Source organism: Naegleria gruberi (genome assembly GCF_000004985.1).
Source record: "Naegleria gruberi genomic scaffold NAEGRscaffold_10, whole genome shotgun sequence".
Taxonomy (NCBI): domain Eukaryota; phylum Heterolobosea; class Eutetramitea; order Acrasida; family Naegleriidae; genus Naegleria; species Naegleria gruberi.
In genome coordinates, this window is record NW_003163317.1 from 202,705 (window position 1) to 222,193 (window position 19,489).

Sequence of the window (19,489 nt, forward strand, 5' to 3'; positions counted from 1 at the left end):
ATTAAATCAAAAAAAAATGACGCAAATAGAATCAGCACTTACTGAAGATTACAGGCCTGTAAAATTGCTTCTCCTTGATCATTGTCATGATGATAGAGAAAATAATCTCCATCAAAAATTAACTCTTAAATTGAGACAATCCGATAGAATTGTTTTGATTTATAAAGCCGTGGAAAGATTTAAGAAACATCGAAAAGTTGATGAGAGATTGGTTCGTGATTTGGACTATGGTTTGCTTGTTGTACAAATAGAAGGTACTGTATTAAGAAAATTGAGAAATCAAGATAGAGAGGTGGCTTTGGCAGCTGTTGAACAGAATGGAAATTCCTATTCCTATATCAAAGGTGCTTTTCAAAAAGATTTGGAATGTGTGAGGAGGGCTGCCTCCACATGTGGCAATAGAATTGGTATGAGAATATTGAATCAAACTAAGAATCTATTCACTGATGAAGAGCGAATGGGCGTGATGAAACTAATGTTGGAAAATAGTAGATTGAATCTGGTTTACCTATTTAGATACATGTCCCCAGATTGGTTCAAAAGCTTGGAATTTTGCATGGAATTGCTTCCCAAAGTTGGGAATCATTTGTTTTCTGTTTTTTTTGATTCGTTTAGAGGGAATAGAGATGCATTGTTGCAACTCTTAAGAAATTGTACAACATTTGATAATAATTTTCCACAATTAGTGGAAAAACATGTGTGGGATAAGGAATTAGTTTTGGAGATGGTGTCAAGGGTGGGTATTTCAATTGAACACGTACCACGAAACTTACAAGCTGACAGAGATGTTATTCTGACAGCCGTAAAAAACGATGGAAGAGCATTGATGTTTGCCCATCCTCCACATAATGCTGATTTTGAAATTGTCACAAATGCAGTCAAAAGTAATGCAAGAGCCTTTTTCTATGTTGATAATGAGTTAAAGTCATCAAAGAAATTCATTGAAATATGCATGAGAGAAAATCTTGATGATTTTATTATTTTGAGAAAATGTGATTTCGAGGTTGATAATGCCTTTAAAAAGTTCGAGTGATTAATGTAGCTCACATGGTAGAGTGGGACTATTATTATCTATTTTATTAAGTAACTTAAGTGATTAGGAAGCATATGAGGCCTATTGGAAATGTTGTATTAAGCATTGGTTAATCTTATTGTAAGGGGATGTAGCTCACATGGTAGAGCGCTTCTTTAGCATGGAAGAGGTACGGGGATCGATACCCCGCATCTCCAGCTTACTTTTTGCAGACGTTCATTTATTAGAAAGTTCGAAATGACCTACTTTTTAAATTAGCAAAACTTTTTAATGAATGTCACCTCCAATGAAATTCAACCGACTTCCAATATTTTCCAATATTATTGGAACATACTCAACAGCTTCTCCGTCAATTGTCAGATAACTCTTCTTTGTTGAGGTTGGCTTAAAGTACATCGCCTTAATTTTACGATACAACCACTTGTCATGGTTATGATAGTCTCCCTTCTCACAGCTCAATAAAATAGATAAAAGTTCAAGAGGACTGGCAGGCTTCTTCACATACATCAAATCGACAAGGTTGTCATTGTGGAAGCTTAAATGGGAAGCTACAAAATCTGCTGCAGCATGAGAGACATTACTTGCAAACATATAGGTGAAGGATTGGTCGACTTCTTCGTGCTTTACATATTCTTCAGTATTAACAATACTTGCCTGCTTTGAACTATCCAAATATTGGGTCAGGCCCATTTCCTTTAACTCTTTAGAGAGGAATTGACGTGATATTGGACTGTCCAATTCAATTTTTGATTTCAAATCAGTTTGCACAAAGGCACTGTTAATAGAGTGATTTCCTTTGAATTCTTCAATTTCAGCTCCATTTTGTTTCTTCAAGTATTCATATTTCTTTGGTTGAACAATCGTCAAATTACCTGTATAGTATCTTCCAAAACAAGCGTACCATACAGATCCTAGAATGAATCTGAAATCTCCAATGAATCTAATAAATTCAGTATCAACATCCACATCGGCAATGCCACCAAAACTAAAACTAACAAATCCATAAGTCTTTCCTTTTCCAGGTTGGAAGACTGTCCACAAATCCATAGGAGAACAAAGACCTCTACAAATAAATAGAGTGCCTCTCTTGACCAAGCTTTCGTCATTGGTTATGGTGTTGAATCCAAACAAGAATTTTTGGAAATGACAACTCACTGCATTACCACTTCCAGTTGGAATGACACCAAATCTCATCTTTGAAAGTAAATCCAATTTTCCTTCTTTTTCTAATCTTGGAATTAAACCATTTATGACTTCATTCAGAGTACCGTCTCCACCACAAGCTATAATTTCATTAACCTTACTCAAATCCAACTCTTTTTCACAATATTCTTTAATGTGACCAGATCTCTTAGAAACAATAAACTCAAAATTATTTCCAATATGACTTTCTGTAATCATTGGCTTGACAATATTCTCAAAATTTTGTAAAGATTGACCTGATCCACTCTTTGGGTTAATAAATATCAATAATTTTCTATTGGATTGAACTAATTGCTCTCCAGATTCAACTCTAAATATTTTCTTCTTTAACAAATCAGCAAGTGATTGAACCAATTCCGAGCTAGGACCACTAATTGTCATCTTTTCCTTGTGATTGGTAATTAAATTCAAACTCAACAAGACCACTCTATCTTCTTCTTCGGAATGGACAGCATAAAACTCATAGAGAGGAATAATTCTGGTTTCTTGCTGGTTATTACTGGAGGTAATAATTAATTGTTCATCAAAAACTTCAACAGTACAATCAGAAATTATATTTGAATAGCCTTGTCCGTCCTGTACTTTATAGTCTACTGTCATATTGGCAGCTTTCATCAAGGATTGTCCCTTCTTTTCCAAGTAGAGTATGTGTTTATCCCGATTAGCATGTTTGTTGAGTATTTCACTCATCTGTTGATAGGGAGAGCTATTCTTCTTATTATTCTTCTTCCACAAATATCCGACAACTATCACCACAGCAATCACCAAGGCAGTAAATAACCAAGTGTTATCCAACATATTTTTTCTAACAATGATTTTGGATAATAGTGTTAAATCGTTCAATTCGGAAGTATTGAGTGGTTTATTTATTGATTTCGGCTAAGAGATTTGCAAAATCAGAGCAAATTCTCTTTATCAACAAGTCAGGCGAGGAGCTTAACATGGTGACGAGGTGTTGGAGAATCAATCTCTTTGGAGTTCCAGCAATGAGTGGATTCCAATTTGTGGATGTAGATTTTGGATCCCAAGGACCTAAGAGAGAACGGAAGAGATCAGTCAGTCTGTTATTATTAATCTTTGCCAAATGTTTTGCATAGGATTGAACAGCATACATGTAACTTCCAATATCTCCAATTGCTGCTGCAGATGTCATGGCAAGCTCTAGGTCATCTATGATATCAATGTTAGCAGTTTCTGTTGTTGGTGTTATTTCTGGATGTTCAAGTCTGAATTTTTGCACTGCTTTGGCAGCCTTGTTTCTTAATACTTTGAGTGTCACTTCAGCATCTTCAAAATTAACATCCTCAATTTCTTCAAGGTTTACTCTGCCTTGAGAAAGGAAAGGAGAAAATACTGAATGTGAATCGGCAACACAAATCCATGTGTTCAAATTTACATCAAAAGCAAAAGATTCACCACTAGTTAATGTTACAATACCAACACCTTTAGCTGTCACAGCAATATCATCAACAATTCTCATCTCTACAGAAGTAATGGACGTGTTGCTTAGTAATGGGTCTGCACTGCAACGTACAAGGCACTTTTGCTTCCTGACATCCCACACATAAAACATTAGCTCTGCAGTGTAAGCTGCCAAGAAATCTCCTGAACAATTTACATGTTCAATCTTTGAATCTAAAACTAATGGAGGTAATAATCTCATACCAGACTCTGTTGAAAAAACATGGCACTGATTGGAAGGGAATGTACATACAGCAATAAAGAATTGAGTACCAGCAGCCAAGTTTGGATAACTATGAAGGACGCTACCCGTTCCTGAAACTGTGCTCTTCCATTCTAGAGCGTTGTTTCGTTTCAATTCAACAATACCCTCCAGTGAGCAGAATAATTCATCTCTGGCATTAAGTCTTAAATAGAGTGGCTCAGCAGTAATGGTAGATAAATCCCTTAAAGGATTAATTGGATTCTTTGTTTTTTTCTTATTCTTTTTCGAATTATCTTCTGGTTCAATACGTGTTCTTTTCTTTGTTACTTCGGTTGTTACTTTCAAAATGTCAGATGTTGAATATGTACTAGGGGCAAATCCAATTGATGTCTCCACAGCATTAACTCCTATTCTATTTGAAATTACATCATTCAACATGTTTTCCTTTTGCGTATCAATATTGAATGGACCAGTAGCAAAATTTTTGAGAGTGTTTTCCTCCTCTTCTTCATCATCATCAAAAGAAGTATGTACTGGTACAATTCTCTTTTTACCATTAACTATTTCAGTTCGTTGTGTAACTGATGGTTTTGGTTTTGGTGGTATGACATTGTTAGAACTACTAGAGGTTGCTAGAGAAGCTAAAGGATTAGACTGCAATTGTGGAAGAGGTGCAATTTCTCCAAGTTGAGGAATTGCAAAAATGGTGCTAGGATATTCAGACAAAACTGTACCAAGCTCCATGTCTCCGTAATATTGTTCGAGGTATTCTTTTTTTTCTCTTTGACTTAATGGATTTCCAAAGAAGCCTGAAGGGAATGTGATTGAGTGTACTGAACCATCATTACTTGATACTAATAAAGACAACCCATCTGCACTCCATACAATGTCACTAATTGACTGTTTACAAATATTGTTAATATGAATCATTGGCTTTGGAATTTCAGAAGAAAAAACGCTTATCGTATCTTCAGTGCTCACTGCAAAGAAAGTCCAAGGTTTGGCTTTCTTCTTGAAAATACATGGATTAAAAGCAGTAAACCAAACAGGGTGATTATTGTGGAAAGGGATACATTGGGAGAAATCGTCCTGTCTCATATAAATATTTGCACAATAAACAGTCTTTGTGTATGCATTTGGAATAATCAAGAATTGACCACAAGGAGAAAATGAAGGTTTGTAAACAGCAATATCAACCTTACCGAATACATTACTAATCCTTTTGTGAAATTGAAAAACACCATCATTAAGGGCCCAAATAAATACAGAATGATCCGATTGAGATACAAGATACTTTCCGATAGGATCAAAGGTAACACCTTTCACAAATTCATTGTGGTCGCTGGATTTCAATACAATATCACCAACATTTTTTGCTCTCATATCATAGACTACTACAGAATTGTCAATTGAACAAGAAGCTAAATATCGTGAGTCACCACTCCAAGCAATAGACAGCACATCACTTGTGTGAGTCTTGAAATGTTTGATCCTCTTCCAACTCTCTTTATCAGTATTTGCTTTGGAGACCTTGTACACACTAACAGAAAAGTCATCAGAATTGGCTGCAATAAATTTACCATCTGGACTAAACCTTGCACAATTAGTATTTCCACCAATTTTCTGGATACAGAAATCCGATTCTGTTTTAATAGTAGCGACTGATGAAGATAATTCGGTCTCTGTGATTGCAGTATCACCTGATGGTTTTGTAGAGTTGATGTAAGAAGTAGCTTTCCATATGTTGATCAACTCATCTGAACAAGTTAAAAATCTACTATTATCGGGATGAACATCAATAGAAAAAACAGGTTGTTCAGAAGAAATCCAGTTAATTTTTTCTGCAATGGCTTTTGGTTGTTGTTGTTCTTCCATTTTTTTTAAATTTTTTGAAAGGAATAATTTTGGCGGCAAGTTAAATTCGAATTTTTTTGTTAAATTTCAACTAATATTTTTGAAAACATAGATTAAATTGTTAATGTTTCTTCCAATAAACAGAAAAAGTTTGAATTTTGAAATTTTGAAATATTCTTTAATTATTTCTTCTTCTTTGCAATTTGGAAATCTTTAGAGTCTTTTCTTGGTGCCTTGCTTCCTTTGACTTTGTAATGACCTTTAGCTTGGGCCATAAGATGTACCTTCTTGGTCTTTCTGGTATCTTTTTCTGTCAAATGTTGGAAGATATTGATGGCGTTTGTCTTTAATTGACCTGTCTTTTTCTTGGAGTTTTCCTTTAAAATTCTACTACTGATCTTCATAGCCTTAGTCTTTTCATCCTTTGATTTTGATCCAGAAGCTACCAAGTGTGAAATACCCTTCTTGACAGGCATTGACTTTTCGTCTTTAACTTGTGTATCAAATTTACCCATACTTGCTGTACTCACTCTGGCAAAATCATATGCATTAAGAAAATCATCCTTCATTCCAAGATGTGCTCGCTTTGGATTAATTTTACCTCCATTAACGTTAGAAATCTTCAAAGATGATGGAGCAGTTGGATTATATTTGTTTTTCATAGCAAGAGCTCTATTTTCCTTTTCAGCATCATTTGAACCCTTCTTAGCAGCTCCTTTACCGATATTTGTGACTTGATTTTTAAGTTGTAGTCTCTTCTTTTCCTTCTTTTCTAATTGTCTTTGTAAGAATGGATCTTCGAATTTCTCGTCACCTGCCTTAGCTGGTATAATTATATCATTTTCAGCAGCATTATTGGCCTTCTTCCAACCAAATCTAGGTCTAAATTCGTCATGTACTTCATCATAAACCAAAGCATCCCTTTCATTCTTTCCTCTAACACGGAGACCCTTTTCTTGTTGGTATTTTTCAAATCGGGTCATTTCTCGTTTCTTTGGACATGGTTTTCCTCTAGGTAAACGGAACTCTGGGTCAGGTAATTCGGCATAAAGACCTGTTTCTTCATGTGTAATATTTTCAATTTGGAAAAGACGATTTACTAATAATTGTACATTGTCTCTAGCACTGTTAAGAAGTTGATCTTGTGATGGAGTTTCAATCGGATGTACATCTAAACACATTAAATGACCAATATCATATTCCAAATCATCGGTCTTCTCCACAGATGATGCTTTAAAGGTTTGTTGCGATGAGGTTTTGTTGAGTGAACGTGCAACCATTTTTTTTGAAGTTATTTTTTCAACTAAATTTTTGATGAAGCGAAAACGAATATCATCACCATCAGGAATATTATTTTTTATTTAGTGATTTTAAATTCTAATCCTAAGTAGATGGTATTGTTTAAAAGTTTTAAATATAAGATACATATTGTTCAATATTACAATCATTTCATAATATTAAATAGAATTTAATTAAACATTATGTAGAAGGAATTAAAAAAATGCAAAACAATGTAGAGGAAACAAAATTTAATAACAATAATAGTAGTACTAATAACATGGTCAACAACAATACAAGTATTGGAAAGGAGAATGGTGGAGAGAATGCCTATATTGATGATTCGTTGGAAACTTTACCAATGCGATCTGCTAGAAGAATCATTCAATTCATTGGTGAGAAATTATCAAATGATTCGGAAATTACTCCATCCAAAAGGAAAGCCATCGAATCCATCATTACAGAGGATAGAATAATGAAGGAAATTGAACAATTGGTAGGGAAGGATTACTTTAATTTGAGTGAGGAAGTAACAAGCCTTGGAAGGAAAATTAATATGAATCAAAAGATGGATGTTGAGTATTCTGATAGACCAGAGCCTATTGTTCTTACCAATCGAGTAAAGATGCTCTATGGAGGAGAGAATGATAAATCAAAGGTAGTTTCCTCAACATTGAGAAGATTTGATAAATCCAAATATTCTCATGCATCAAAATTGAAACAACAACAAGAATTGAATAGGAAATTAATTAATAATTCGAAAAACTTGAAGGTAGATCCGAGAGATATCGAGGAAAATCAACCAGTTCGATTAGTTTACGATGAGGAAAAGCCAACCCAGAAAGATATTGAAATTTATAGAGGTGATAAGAATGAAGAATTGACTGATGAGGAACGTGCACTACAACAAGCAGTGAGCTACATGCAAAAGTACAAGGAATACTTTAAATATATACAGGATATTAAGGTTAGTAGAGTTTGATATTTTAATTAGAAATGTAAAGTATTTGAGACATATTCCAAGTAAATCAGCTCGTAGTATGATTATTGAGAATTTTGAGAAATATTTGGTAGGTTTTTGGATAATTTCACTTTTGTTTCATACTGTTGACTAGATGGATGCCAAGTACTATTTACACTTTTATCATAAATATTCGTATTTTTGGGCTCCAGAGTCAACTAGATCTGTAGAATCCTACAAAGGGCTATTCGTTCCAATTGACAAGAGAAAAGAAGAGGAAACTTTTGATTTTAAATCACTTGATACTTACGAACCACTGAGGACAATGATTTATCAAGATTTTCATGACAGAGTAAGGAATGGATTACCACCTTCTTTGGATTTGGATGGAAAACTTCCTCTTCTTGCAATGCACTATGCAAGAACTACCTTTGTACCACCAATGACAAGAGAGGAAATGAACAGGCTTTTCTATCCAATAACAGAGGATGTTAAATATCAAATTCCAGAATATAAGGGCACCAAAGTAGATAAGGTACAGAATTCTACCATGCTAAATAGATTCCAAAAGTATTACTTTACCAGAAGGCATTTGGCTGGTTTAAAAACTTTATTTTGGTATTATGACTCGTATACTGAATGCGTAAAACCTGTTGCGGTCGAAGAATTTCTGGATCATTTATCTCGTCTAGTTTACCTTTTTGAGAATGATTTAGTGAAGGTCAAACATGAAGATCAATGTCTTGGATTATTTCATTCCTTCACACAACATTCTGCCATATCCAAAGAGCTAATAATGATTATTTCTTCTTGTTTCTTCATGGGACTACCATTCGTGACATCCTTTGAGAAAATAGATAATATTCAGGATTTGATTTCCAATATTTCTCAATACTGTTCCCTTCCTGTTATTGCCTCAGCAGATCACAGGATTGTTTCCAAAATACTTGGTAGCAACCAATCGAATATTAGTAAGCTATTGTACTATGGAAATAACGAGTCATCTTTTCAAAGCGAAAAAGGAACTACTTCTTTTAAGAAGGATCCAATTTCTAATATTCTCAAACCTATCAAAGTAAGTTGAAAAGTTAGAATGAATTAATTTATAATCTCTTTTAGCAAATTAGTGTAAATAACAAGCCATCCCATGTCACCTCGTGGGATTACATTCCATCTAATATAGATACCAATATGCATGTGGTTAATTACAAGGAATCTATTAAAAGTAGGACGAGCGAGTTGGATTCTGCAGATATAGAGAATGTTAGACAATCTACAATATCTAAATATTCAAGCAGAGACAAAAGAAATGACCTTCTCTACATGACTTACCATGGAACTCAAGTTGGATGCATAACAGGCTCAACTTTTGAGAGAGTGATTGATTCATTGAATGAACAATTTAAAGATTTACTCAATCATATCAAGCAAACAAAATCAAGTGATACTACACCCAAGAAAGTTAATGTTATGATAATGTCCAATGGTTTCAGTATGCTAACAATGTATTTGCTTGCATTTTGTTTTGAAAATGCCCTCTCCTTTTCTTTTATTCCTATAACTGAAAAGGAAACAATGCTAAAAAATTTAGGAGAGTTGCAACCAGATATTATCATTAGTGATACACATACCATAAATTGGATATCAGAAATTCTTGACTCGGTAACTTTTAACTATAAGTATCCAAACCATAACACTGTTATTGACAGTGAACATTTGAACAATATTAACATTGAATATGAAGGGCTAATAACAGACTGGACCATGTCAAATACACTAAAGAACCTGAAAAATACATTCTCCCAGATTGGAAAGCAAAACCACAATAACCATTGGAATTTACACGGAATAATAACTATTGGAACAGGTTTACCTATTGAGACCATCCATACTCTATCAAAGAAAGTCAAATTTATATACCAGTTGATACAAGAGGATCATGTTCAATCTCCTCTTTTGGTAAGAAATTTCTCAAACTCTGGACATTATTCACTTGAACGTGAGATTATGAAACCATGGACCTTTTCGACAATCAATGAAAAAAATCAAATTGTGATAGAGGGAGTTTCTGCAATTGTTAGAAAGAGACCTTTGTTTGAATCCCGTAAGGAAGAGGTTATACTCACAGGTATGGAAAATTCAGTATTCGACACGAACGAAAGGTCTAACACCTTGGAACAATCAAATCAATTAAGAAATAATCTTATAGAACAATACAGACAAGTGGAAATGCCAAAAGATGTTCGAGAATCACTCACCAAATGTCTAAGGTTGAAAGAGGAGTTTGATTTTTATGTTCAAGTACACAAGATGGTACAAAAACGTGAGAGTAGCACCAAGAAACCAACTTCTTTGGCCCTGTTCGATAACATTTTATATTCAGTCTTATTGGATGAGCTGGAGAGTATTACATCGATTGGTAAAATTGAAGACCTTACTGAAGTTCTCAAGTATTTGGAACTAAGAATAGACTTGACTGCTCAATGTGTACAATTGCAATTAATTGATTTTAGATTTAGATTTTCATCATCCCTCAGGGAGAAGAAGGTCAAGTTCCATTTCAAACATGATTCTCTTGGAATATTAATTGATAACGTACAAACCACTATCAAGACCAATATTTTCTACATTCAAAATAACTTTTGTTTTAGACCATTCATTTCAGATAATGTTTACTATAGTAAGTTTTATTTGTTTCACAATATTAAATTGTTCTAGATTTGGATATGATTGAGGGAATATTCCAACACAAGCTTAAAGAACGAGCTATTATTCAAAAGTATAACAACCAATTATATTTAATTCTATTCACAAAAAGACCAGATTACAACCTTAGGCCTATCATATTTTCAATGGTGGAGGAGAGTTTGAGAATGAATGGATTTTCATTTAAGGAGAATAACAGATGGCCCCTATCAATGTTCGGAACGAGGGGTGGCTCTAGCAAGCTTATTGATGGGCTGAAAAATAGCAAAATTCTATTCTGTTATGGTTTGGACTGCTTTGATGGCGATAATAGATTGTGTGAGAGGAATAATCAATTAATAATTCAATTTATAGAGCAATATTTTCGTAGAGAAAAATATTCCAAGATGTAACTTGGACAATATGGTTGCAAAAAAGTCCTCAACTGTCGAATGAACGAAAGTAGCAGACACTCCATGATGAATAGACCCAAAATTTTGTTGTGCCTCTTCAATATGGACAAGATTAGTATCGACACCCACATATTCAACTGTTCACTGTATTATTTGGGCAGTAGCAATTTTGTACCAGGTGAATTTTTAGGCATACCTTAAACTTTGTGCAAGATCAAGAATACTTGAATAAAAGAGTCACAAGCTAGTGTATTAAGAAATCCTCTCCAATAGTCCATTTTGGAAATTAACAATCTTATCGTATAACTCATCTGTTTCCTCCAAAAAATATTTTCTTATCAATAATCGTTTCAGCATTTGTACATTGTCTCCAACATTGTCAATGGCTTCATTCAGAAAACGTAAAAACTTGTCGCTGTCTTGTTGCCATATCGACAACATGTCAACCTCGACCAGGAATGGACTAGCTCTCTTAATTCCATACTTTTGGTAGCAATCCATGAAAATTTGATTCGCTCTCTTGAAATTACCAATTGAAAAATATGAATCAGCCAAATTCACCAAATAATCAATCATTGTCTCCTTGTATTTACACAAGGCAGTACATTTCTCAAAGTCAAGAATTGCCTCCTTGAATTTTCCAAGTTGATGATAGGCATCTGCTCTATTCAGAAATAATAGAGAGTGTTCTGAGAAATAGCTACTACCCATATTGTATTGTTCAATAGCTTGCATAGGATTATTCATAGAGAATAACCCTCCTCCTATATTATTGAACAAACCAGCAAGTTGAAACTGTTCCAATTTAGGAAGAGTTTCTGTATTAAAGTTAGTATCCAAGGCCTTCTTGTAAAAATCAATTTCCAAATCAAATCGTTCCATATCTGAGTGAGCTATGCCCAACCAATTGTATATTGTATAGAAGCATTCATACCTATGGAGAACTGTATTCAAATCAGAATTGGCAAGTTTTACTTGGTGGTCCTCTGAGAGAACAAATTCCAATGCATTTTCATAACTCTTGATACATAATTGTTGTTTCTTCTCCTGCAAGGCCATGGAGGCACCAAATAAACAAAGCCAATAATCGATATTAAAATAATTATTTTGAAATACTTCCGATCTATATTCCTCCATCTCCTTGTAGATATTCTTGTACTTTTCAAAGTTATTTTGAAAATCAGTGCAAGTATAAATTCCATAAACTAAATTTCTAATATGAGTCCTATAATCACCAATCGACCAAAACAATGAAGCTTTTCGGAAATAACCATACGGATAGAAAGGGATCTTACTAATAGCCTGATTAATATATTCCTCAGCTATATTGAAATTATTCTTTGCAATTTCCAATTCAAACTTATAAATTAAATTATTGTATTCCTCCGTGAGTACTCTTGGCAATTCAATACATCTAACCCGAGGCTCATCATTGGTAATTTTAAAATAGTCGAAAATATCTAACTGGTTCGTATTATTGTTGCATTGTTCAATTGTTGTTGTTGTTGTTTCTCTGCTGGTTTCTCCTATTTGACTATTTATAAATGCTTGAATTTCTTCTTCACTCTCTTCAATATTGTCGGAAGTAACTTCATAAATAATTGAATGTTGTCGAGACATTTTTTTAATTAATATAATACTAATTAAACTATTGCATAATAATTATAACATTTGGTAATCACACATTTGTTAGTTTATTGTTTGTTTTCTAATTTTGAAACTCTATCAAGAAGCATTTCTAATTGAGATTTGAGGAATAAATTCTCCTGTTCAACTCTCCTCACATGCTTGAAAACAAAATTCAATTGTCTGGCAGAGAGATAATGAATGAGATTCCTTGTAGTTTCGTAAGATGCAACACTGTAAGGTGTTTGACCTCTCTTGTTTCTAAAATTGACATCTGCACCATTGGAAATCAGTAACTCAATGATTGGGCACCAATTTCTCTCAGCTGCATAATGTAAGCCAGTTTCTAATTCATCATCACATAAATCTATTTGAGCTCCATAGCTGTAGAGAAGTTTAGTCACAGAGAATAACCCCAATTTACAAGCCAACATGAATGGCGAACGGTTATTCTTGTCCAAAGTGTCCACGCCCACATTAGGTTGACTAAGAAGGAATGAAAGCAACTCTTCATTGTTATTTCTTACTGCAGCATGAAGAGGGGACTCAAAACAGGCTCCATGTTGAATGGCAAAGTCAAAATCGTTAGGATAGTTAGTCATTATATATTTTACAATGTTGGATCTGTTAAATTTAGTGGCAGAGTAGAGGAAGTATTCGTTAGGGTTTGATTTTTCTCGAATCAAGTATTGCTTGTAATTATTTTCAAAGAGAACTTTGAATGCCTCAACATTGTCTTGACACGATAAAAGAACATAGATTGCATTTCTCCCATTAATATCGTACTTGTGAGGTTGGGCTCCAAATTCAATCAGTCTTCTCAACTTTTCCAAATCAATAGTCTCTCTTCTGATTTCTTCAGTGAGTGCCTTGTTGAGAACAATTCTGTTAATGTTTTGGTTTGGTGTCAGGTCATTCAAAAGTGGTGGAATGTTTCTCTGCAGTCTGGACTCCAATAGGAACATGTACATTTCCTCTACCATCTCTGTGGTACCTAGCTTACATGCCAATTCATAGCCATTCAGAGTATAGTCAATCAGAGTCTTCTTACAAAGCTTATTTGGCTTGGTCAATTGGCTTATATTGTAATTTACCAATTCGCTTAACATTTCAGGTGAATAGAGCAACAATCTCACATCATTCTGATAAATTTCTCTTGCCAAATTTCTATCCTTATTAACAACAGCCCATTGAAACTCAACCACAGAATTACAAGGAAGAAACACATCATTGGACAAGTGATATTGGAAAGGACAAACTTTGGAATGTTTCAAATTCTCAAAAAATCGTTGAATTTCATTCTTAATATGAACATTCTCAATAGTTTGAGTTCCAATATTCTCTCTAGTGAATGGAGACTCTGAATTGTGATTTATCAACCATTGACTAATCAGTTCCTTCTCATATGTTCTTCCATCTCCAGCCAAATAGGGCTCTACCATTATTATATCACTTATTGGACAAAACAAATCATCGGAAGGTTGCAAAGACTCAAAGTCTACTTCTTCATCTTGTTGACTATTGTTGGCTGGTTGTATGGTTGCAGTTGAAATATTATCAATAACCAAATTTTCAAGCCTTTGATTTTCTACCAGTAAATTCTCTTCTTCATAATCAACAAGACATGGTTCTTGCTTGTTAGTGGAAGGATTCATATTCAGTAAGACAATTGGTTCTTCTCCCATTTTCTTTTCATATTGTTCTTCCATCAGATTACAATTAATTTGAGTTGATAAGGTCATGGTCAATTATATTCAATTTACAATTTCAGACTTTGGGTAATTTTACAATTTGTATATATTTACAAGGGCATATATTTACAGTGTTTTACAAATATTAATATTGGATTGTAGTGAGGTGGTTATACACTTTCCGATATTGAAAATTAAATTGATGAGGAGAATACCAAATTCAAAGATAACTGATTCAGTGCCAAATGATGATTTGAATAAAGCTTGCACTATTTTTAATGTTGGTGCTTTTTGTTTTGTGGTTTGCGATTCTCTGTTTTGGATAGACAAGATTTTCAAACGTCTTGCCTCAATCGTTCTCGGCGAGTGTTGTATTTTGTTGTTACTTGTTGTTGCTTGTAATATTAGTATTAATAATAGACACTAGGGTTTACAATTTTGCCAAGGCAGATTACAAATTGATGATTTTGGGAGAGAAATATGATGAGTGGCTCTTGATTGAGTGTAAATATGACTTTTAGAGAAGGACATTCTCTTTCAGTTAATTTCATTATTGAATCCAAGTAGTAATATTATTAGATTTTGATTGTATTTAAAATAATATATGAGTTTTTTAATAATAATATTCAATCATGATGGAAACTTTATTAGGAACCAATCATTTCATTGTATACAACGTTTCACAAAATTTAAAGGAAATAGAGGAACAAAATATTCCTAATAGAGTTTTAAAACAATAAGGCAATCATCCTGCTAAACACAATGCAAACTTGATTTCTTTGCCACGAATCAAAATTTATTCAAGATAACTTTACAAAAGTCCTAACAATAAAAAACCAATAGAAATAAAGGTCAAACCTGATGTTTGGTAATTAGTGAAGGCACTACTCAATTTGAAACAATTTTGGGAAGAGCAAACACATTCAAACTTTGAAATTGGATCCAATGTATAGTTATAATTTTCTATATTTGCACAGAAGGGAGTTAATACTTTGATTTGATTGGTTACAGATATAATGAGCTCACCATTTTCAGTAAGAATGATGGAATGTGGATTATCCAATACCAACTTGTCATTTTCTGCACCTGCAATTGTGGTTATAACACCTGTATCATTGTTGATCATTCTCAATCTGCCATTAATTGTGTCAGCAATAATTATGTTTCCTTTTTTGGTGACAGCAACACCAGTTGGAATATTAAGTTTCGAGTTAGCTGCTTTGTCACCATCACCAGAGAGTCCAATCAATCCACTTTGACCAGCAATTGTTGTAATAACTCCATCCTTAGAAACCTTTCTAATGGTTGAATTGTTCATCAAATAGAGCTCATTAACCACTTCATCATAGAAGAATTCATTAACAAGGATTGAAGAAGAGGTGCTTACAACATTGTCTTTTGGAGGAATTGTCTTAATAGACAATCCATTTCCAGCAATAGTCGAAATGACTCCATCTTTGGTAATCTTTCTGATTCTAGTTTGTTCATTGAAAATAAGATCTCCTGATTTGGTCATCTTCATACTACCATAAACAGTTCCAATCAATGCGTTGATTGCTAAACCTCCATCGCCAACTCCTCCCATAACTACTGAAACAATTGGATTCTTATCTAGTCCAGTTAGTGGCATTTTACGAATTCTGTTATTCTGCATATCAACAATGAATAGGTTATTATCAAAGATAGCCAATCCTTGGGGAATATTTAACAATGTTTCAGATACAGGTAAATTATCGCCTCTGGAAGTGAGATACGACCTATCATCACCTAAAACTCCATTAATTTTTGAATTTGAGTCAATTCTCATTATCATGTCACCAGTTGTAATGTAAATTTCATTTGTTTTTTGATTGAAAACTATACCACCAGGAGTAGGCACAGATGTTTCAGTAGCTAAACTTCCAAATTGAGTTGTTTGTGATTTTCCATTTCCTGCAATGACCTGCACTGAACCGTCAACAATCTTCTTTACCATGTTATTGAATGTATCACATACATACAATTCTTCTTCATTATTGGCATTAACTTTCAACATCATGTGTGAAGGATTCTTCATTCCAGATGCTATAGTTATAATAGATCCATTGATAAATCTTTTTTTAACTGAGTTTCGCTCCAGTATGAATATTTCATTTGTGAGAGGGGATTGAATGGCATGACTTGGATAATCTAATCCAGACACGATTGTTGTAATAATTCCATTAGAAACCTTTCGAATGGCTTGATTACCATTATCTGCAATTAGTAAGTCTCCACTTGAAGTTAAAGATAATCCACTTGGAGAAAATAATTGAGCCTTATTGGAAGGACCATTGTCACCTACATCACCTGCCTCTCCTGTTCCAGCTACAGTTGTAACTATACCACTCTTTCCGTCAATCTTTCTAACACAATTCAGATAACCATCCGAAATGAAAACATCTCCATTACTTGGGTCTACAACAACACCATATGGATCTACCACAGATGCAGTTGTAGCTGGTATGTTATCAATTAGTTTTCCTTGATTAGTTCCAATAATAGTTGAAACAGATTTATCTGCAGCAGACATTTTCTTAATGACTGAATTTTGGTAAAAGAATACATCCTGAGTAGATGGATCAAAAGTGAATGATCTCAAATTGTCGTCAAGGAAAATTCTTTTAGCTATTCCATCACTATTAGATACTTTTACAACATCTCCAAATACGGAATCACCAATCCACAAGTCCTTTGTTTTAGTATCATATTGAAGATTGGGAACCCTCAAATTCAACAAGCTTGCCTTGATATTATCTCCCTTGAAAACAGACTTTCCATTACCCATTACTCCATTGTAAAGAGTCTTTCCATTTTCGAACCTTAGTGAAAATATCTTGTTATTAGTATAATCTGAAACATAGATTTTACCACCCCAATAGCTGACTTGAAAAGGGACCATTTCAATTGTCAAAGCATCAACATTCTCTAGAGGCTTATCCACGGAAAGACCATTACCATTTCCAGCGATAGTTCTTAATACTCCAGTTTTAGTATTAATGGCAAAAACTCTAAAATTTCCAGAATCGCTAACAATCAACTCCTCTGTTTGCGGATTAATAGTTAAGTAGCTTATACTATTAAAAAGACAATCCACAGCAATAGAACAAGATGCACTAAAACCAGACATTCCCTTAGTCCCTGCAAAATTTGAAACAATTCCACTGGAAACAGAAACACGGCTAATGGATGTAGATCCTTCAACATATAAATATCCATCATAAATAGCCATAGTATTTGGATCATTTAAACCTGCATCACTAATTAATGTGTTTGTTTGCTTTGTTGCCAAATCGTAATACTTAATCACTGAAGCAGAATACATGGTGTAGTAAATTCTGTTGTTTTTATCATCAACTAGAATGCTTCTTGGATCATCTTCTGTTAAGACACTAGTTTCACCAGAGGTAAAATTGTACACTGCTAATCCTTGAACACCATTGATGAAATATGCAACGTTGTCAGAAAATGTGCTGAAATAGGGAATTACAGGTCTATCAGTAGCTAGTGGTACAGATTTGATGAAGCCACTTGATTTATCAATTTTGAAAAGATCATAATTGTAATAATAAATTTCACCAGCAATTGGAGATATCCCAAAATACCAAGCAGAAAAAGGAATTTGTAAAGCTGAAACTGAATTACCAAATGGATTTCCACCAATAAGAGTTGATTCTTTAAAGAGAGGTGGAACTGTACTGACTTGACAATTGCACCAAGTCAATATGCAGGCAATCAAACAGGTTGCAATAATGAGTGTAACTGTTTGCATCTTTTTTTTCAATGAGAAGATCACAATTCTATTTGCCTGTTACTTATGGATTGTCCACATGGATATTAAACGTTCTTGTTGGTGAATGGTCTGTTAGTTTCTAGGATTTCACTGATTTAAATTACCCGTTCGGCTTATTTCGAATTGTTCTAGCTTAAATCTTTTACAAAATTCGTATCATTGTAAGCATAAGAATTAAAGTAGCACAAAAGAATTTTGCAAGGTATCTAAATTATATTTGATTTTATTTACAATTAGTTCAATAAGAGTTTCAAAGATTTACATGAATTTTCCATCATGATAATCTTCAAAAGCTTGTTCAATTTCCTCTCTAGTATTCATAACAAAAGGTCCATATCGTGACATTGGTTCATGCATTGGTTCACCTGCAATGATTACCATTTGTACAAAATCAGAAGTTGATTTGAATTCAAAAAGTTGATCTTCTGTAGTTTCAGAAAAGAGAAGAGCTGCCTTTTCCTTAGCATTTTCAAACTTGTTTCCATCTTGAGTCAAGACTCCACTTCCCTTAATGACATATACGAAACCTTGATAACCCTTTGGAATGAGTTCCTTAAATGTATGACCTGATTTTGTAATCTTGACATCAAAATACAAGACCTTAGTTCTCAATTCGAGAGGACTTTCAATATCTGCATATTGACTCTTTCCACCAATTACTGCAATTGATGTGTGTTCATCAATTTGCTTTTTTGGAATGTTTTCTGCTTTCAAATCTTGATATTTTGGAGGAACCATCTTATCCTTTGCTTTAAGATTAACCCACAATTGCATTCCTGTATTGACATTCAATCCAACAGGTGTTTCAGAGTGAATAAGTCCACTGCCAGCTGTCATCCATTGAATATCACCAGCATGAATAACACCACCACCTCCTCTATTATCCTTGTGTTCAAAAGCTCCATCCATCATGTATGTCACAGTTTCAAATCCTTTTATTTCCATTAAATAATTATAAATATCATGATAATTAAATAATTAAATAGAATAGGAAAGGATGTAAATTGAAAATGCACAAATTAAACTTACCTCTATGAGGATGATTTGGAAAACCTGCAGGTTTAGCAACCTTAAATTCGTCCAACAAGAGGAATGGATCATGATACGACACAGAACCTCCAATGGTTCTAATAACTCTGGCACCTACGCCTTCACTTTGTTCCTTTCCCAAAATTGTCTTGATAACTTTTACAAATGATGCTGATGAGGAGGACATTCTTGATAATGATGATAACTTGTTTGATGATACTTTCAATTCTAATTTGTTA

General features: G+C 33.8%; 9 protein-coding genes and 1 non-coding gene across 10 annotated transcripts; 3 read left to right on the forward strand and 7 right to left on the reverse strand.

Moving 5' to 3' along the window:
• Nucleotides 1–16: 16 nt before the first annotated feature.
• Nucleotides 17–1,033, forward strand: NAEGRDRAFT_47061 (uncharacterized protein; the record flags this gene model as incomplete). The annotated part of the gene is made up of 1 exon (XM_002680146.1): nucleotides 17–1,033. One exon carries the CDS (start codon nucleotides 17–19, stop codon nucleotides 1,031–1,033), a length of 1,017 nt encoding a protein of 338 aa, XP_002680192.1.
• A 124-nt stretch (nucleotides 1,034–1,157) lies between these two features.
• On the forward strand, nucleotides 1,158–1,230 carry NAEGRDRAFT_t160. The gene has a single exon. It is a non-coding gene; the product is annotated as a tRNA-Ala (tRNA).
• A 54-nt stretch (nucleotides 1,231–1,284) lies between these two features.
• Nucleotides 1,285–3,034, reverse strand: NAEGRDRAFT_78781 (diacylglycerol kinase; the record flags this gene model as incomplete). The annotated part of the gene is made up of 1 exon (XM_002680269.1): nucleotides 1,285–3,034. The coding sequence occupies one exon, from the start codon at nucleotides 3,032–3,034 to the stop codon at nucleotides 1,301–1,303; it is 1,734 nt and encodes a 577-aa protein (XP_002680315.1). The 3' UTR covers nucleotides 1,285–1,300.
• A 47-nt stretch (nucleotides 3,035–3,081) lies between these two features.
• On the reverse strand, nucleotides 3,082–5,777 carry NAEGRDRAFT_57288 (chromatin assembly factor-1 p105 subunit; the record flags this gene model as incomplete). The annotated part of the gene is made up of 1 exon (XM_002680270.1): nucleotides 3,082–5,777. The coding sequence occupies one exon, from the start codon at nucleotides 5,775–5,777 to the stop codon at nucleotides 3,099–3,101; it is 2,679 nt and encodes an 892-aa protein (XP_002680316.1). The 3' UTR covers nucleotides 3,082–3,098.
• Nucleotides 5,778–5,924: 147 nt separating this feature from the next.
• NAEGRDRAFT_78783 (ribosome biogenesis regulatory protein) lies at nucleotides 5,925–7,036 on the reverse strand (the record flags this gene model as incomplete). Its single annotated transcript, XM_002680271.1, has 1 exon — nucleotides 5,925–7,036. The coding sequence occupies one exon, from the start codon at nucleotides 7,034–7,036 to the stop codon at nucleotides 5,939–5,941; it is 1,098 nt and encodes a 365-aa protein (XP_002680317.1). The 3' UTR covers nucleotides 5,925–5,938.
• Nucleotides 7,037–7,257: 221 nt separating this feature from the next.
• On the forward strand, nucleotides 7,258–11,093 carry NAEGRDRAFT_64442 (uncharacterized protein; the record flags this gene model as incomplete). The annotated part of the gene is made up of 5 exons (XM_002680147.1): nucleotides 7,258–8,001; nucleotides 8,039–8,104; nucleotides 8,150–9,070; nucleotides 9,115–10,675; nucleotides 10,714–11,093. 5 exons carry the CDS (start codon nucleotides 7,258–7,260, stop codon nucleotides 11,091–11,093), a joined length of 3,672 nt encoding a protein of 1,223 aa, XP_002680193.1.
• A 252-nt stretch (nucleotides 11,094–11,345) lies between these two features.
• NAEGRDRAFT_64443 (uncharacterized protein) lies at nucleotides 11,346–12,713 on the reverse strand (the record flags this gene model as incomplete). Its single annotated transcript, XM_002680272.1, has 1 exon — nucleotides 11,346–12,713. The coding sequence occupies one exon, from the start codon at nucleotides 12,711–12,713 to the stop codon at nucleotides 11,346–11,348; it is 1,368 nt and encodes a 455-aa protein (XP_002680318.1).
• Nucleotides 12,714–12,769: 56 nt separating this feature from the next.
• On the reverse strand, nucleotides 12,770–14,705 carry NAEGRDRAFT_78784 (homeobox transcription factor). The gene has a single exon (XM_002680273.1). The coding sequence runs from the start codon at nucleotides 14,459–14,461 to the stop codon at nucleotides 12,788–12,790; it is 1,674 nt and encodes a 557-aa protein (XP_002680319.1). The 5' UTR covers nucleotides 14,462–14,705; the 3' UTR covers nucleotides 12,770–12,787.
• A 516-nt stretch (nucleotides 14,706–15,221) lies between these two features.
• On the reverse strand, nucleotides 15,222–18,200 carry NAEGRDRAFT_47067 (uncharacterized protein; the record flags this gene model as incomplete). The annotated part of the gene is made up of 1 exon (XM_002680274.1): nucleotides 15,222–18,200. The coding sequence occupies one exon, from the start codon at nucleotides 18,198–18,200 to the stop codon at nucleotides 15,222–15,224; it is 2,979 nt and encodes a 992-aa protein (XP_002680320.1).
• A 279-nt stretch (nucleotides 18,201–18,479) lies between these two features.
• NAEGRDRAFT_31497 (uncharacterized protein) lies at nucleotides 18,480–19,437 on the reverse strand (the record flags this gene model as incomplete). The annotated part of the gene is made up of 2 exons (XM_002680275.1): nucleotides 18,480–19,153; nucleotides 19,251–19,437. 2 exons carry the CDS (start codon nucleotides 19,435–19,437, stop codon nucleotides 18,480–18,482), a joined length of 861 nt encoding a protein of 286 aa, XP_002680321.1.
• Between the last annotated feature and the right edge of the window lie 52 nt (nucleotides 19,438–19,489).

Bases quoted from the DNA above. Each gene is read 5' to 3' on its own strand.
- NAEGRDRAFT_78784 (XM_002680273.1), bottom strand. From the start codon at position 14,461: ATGACCTTATCAACTCAAATTAATTGTAATCTGATGGAAGAACAATAT.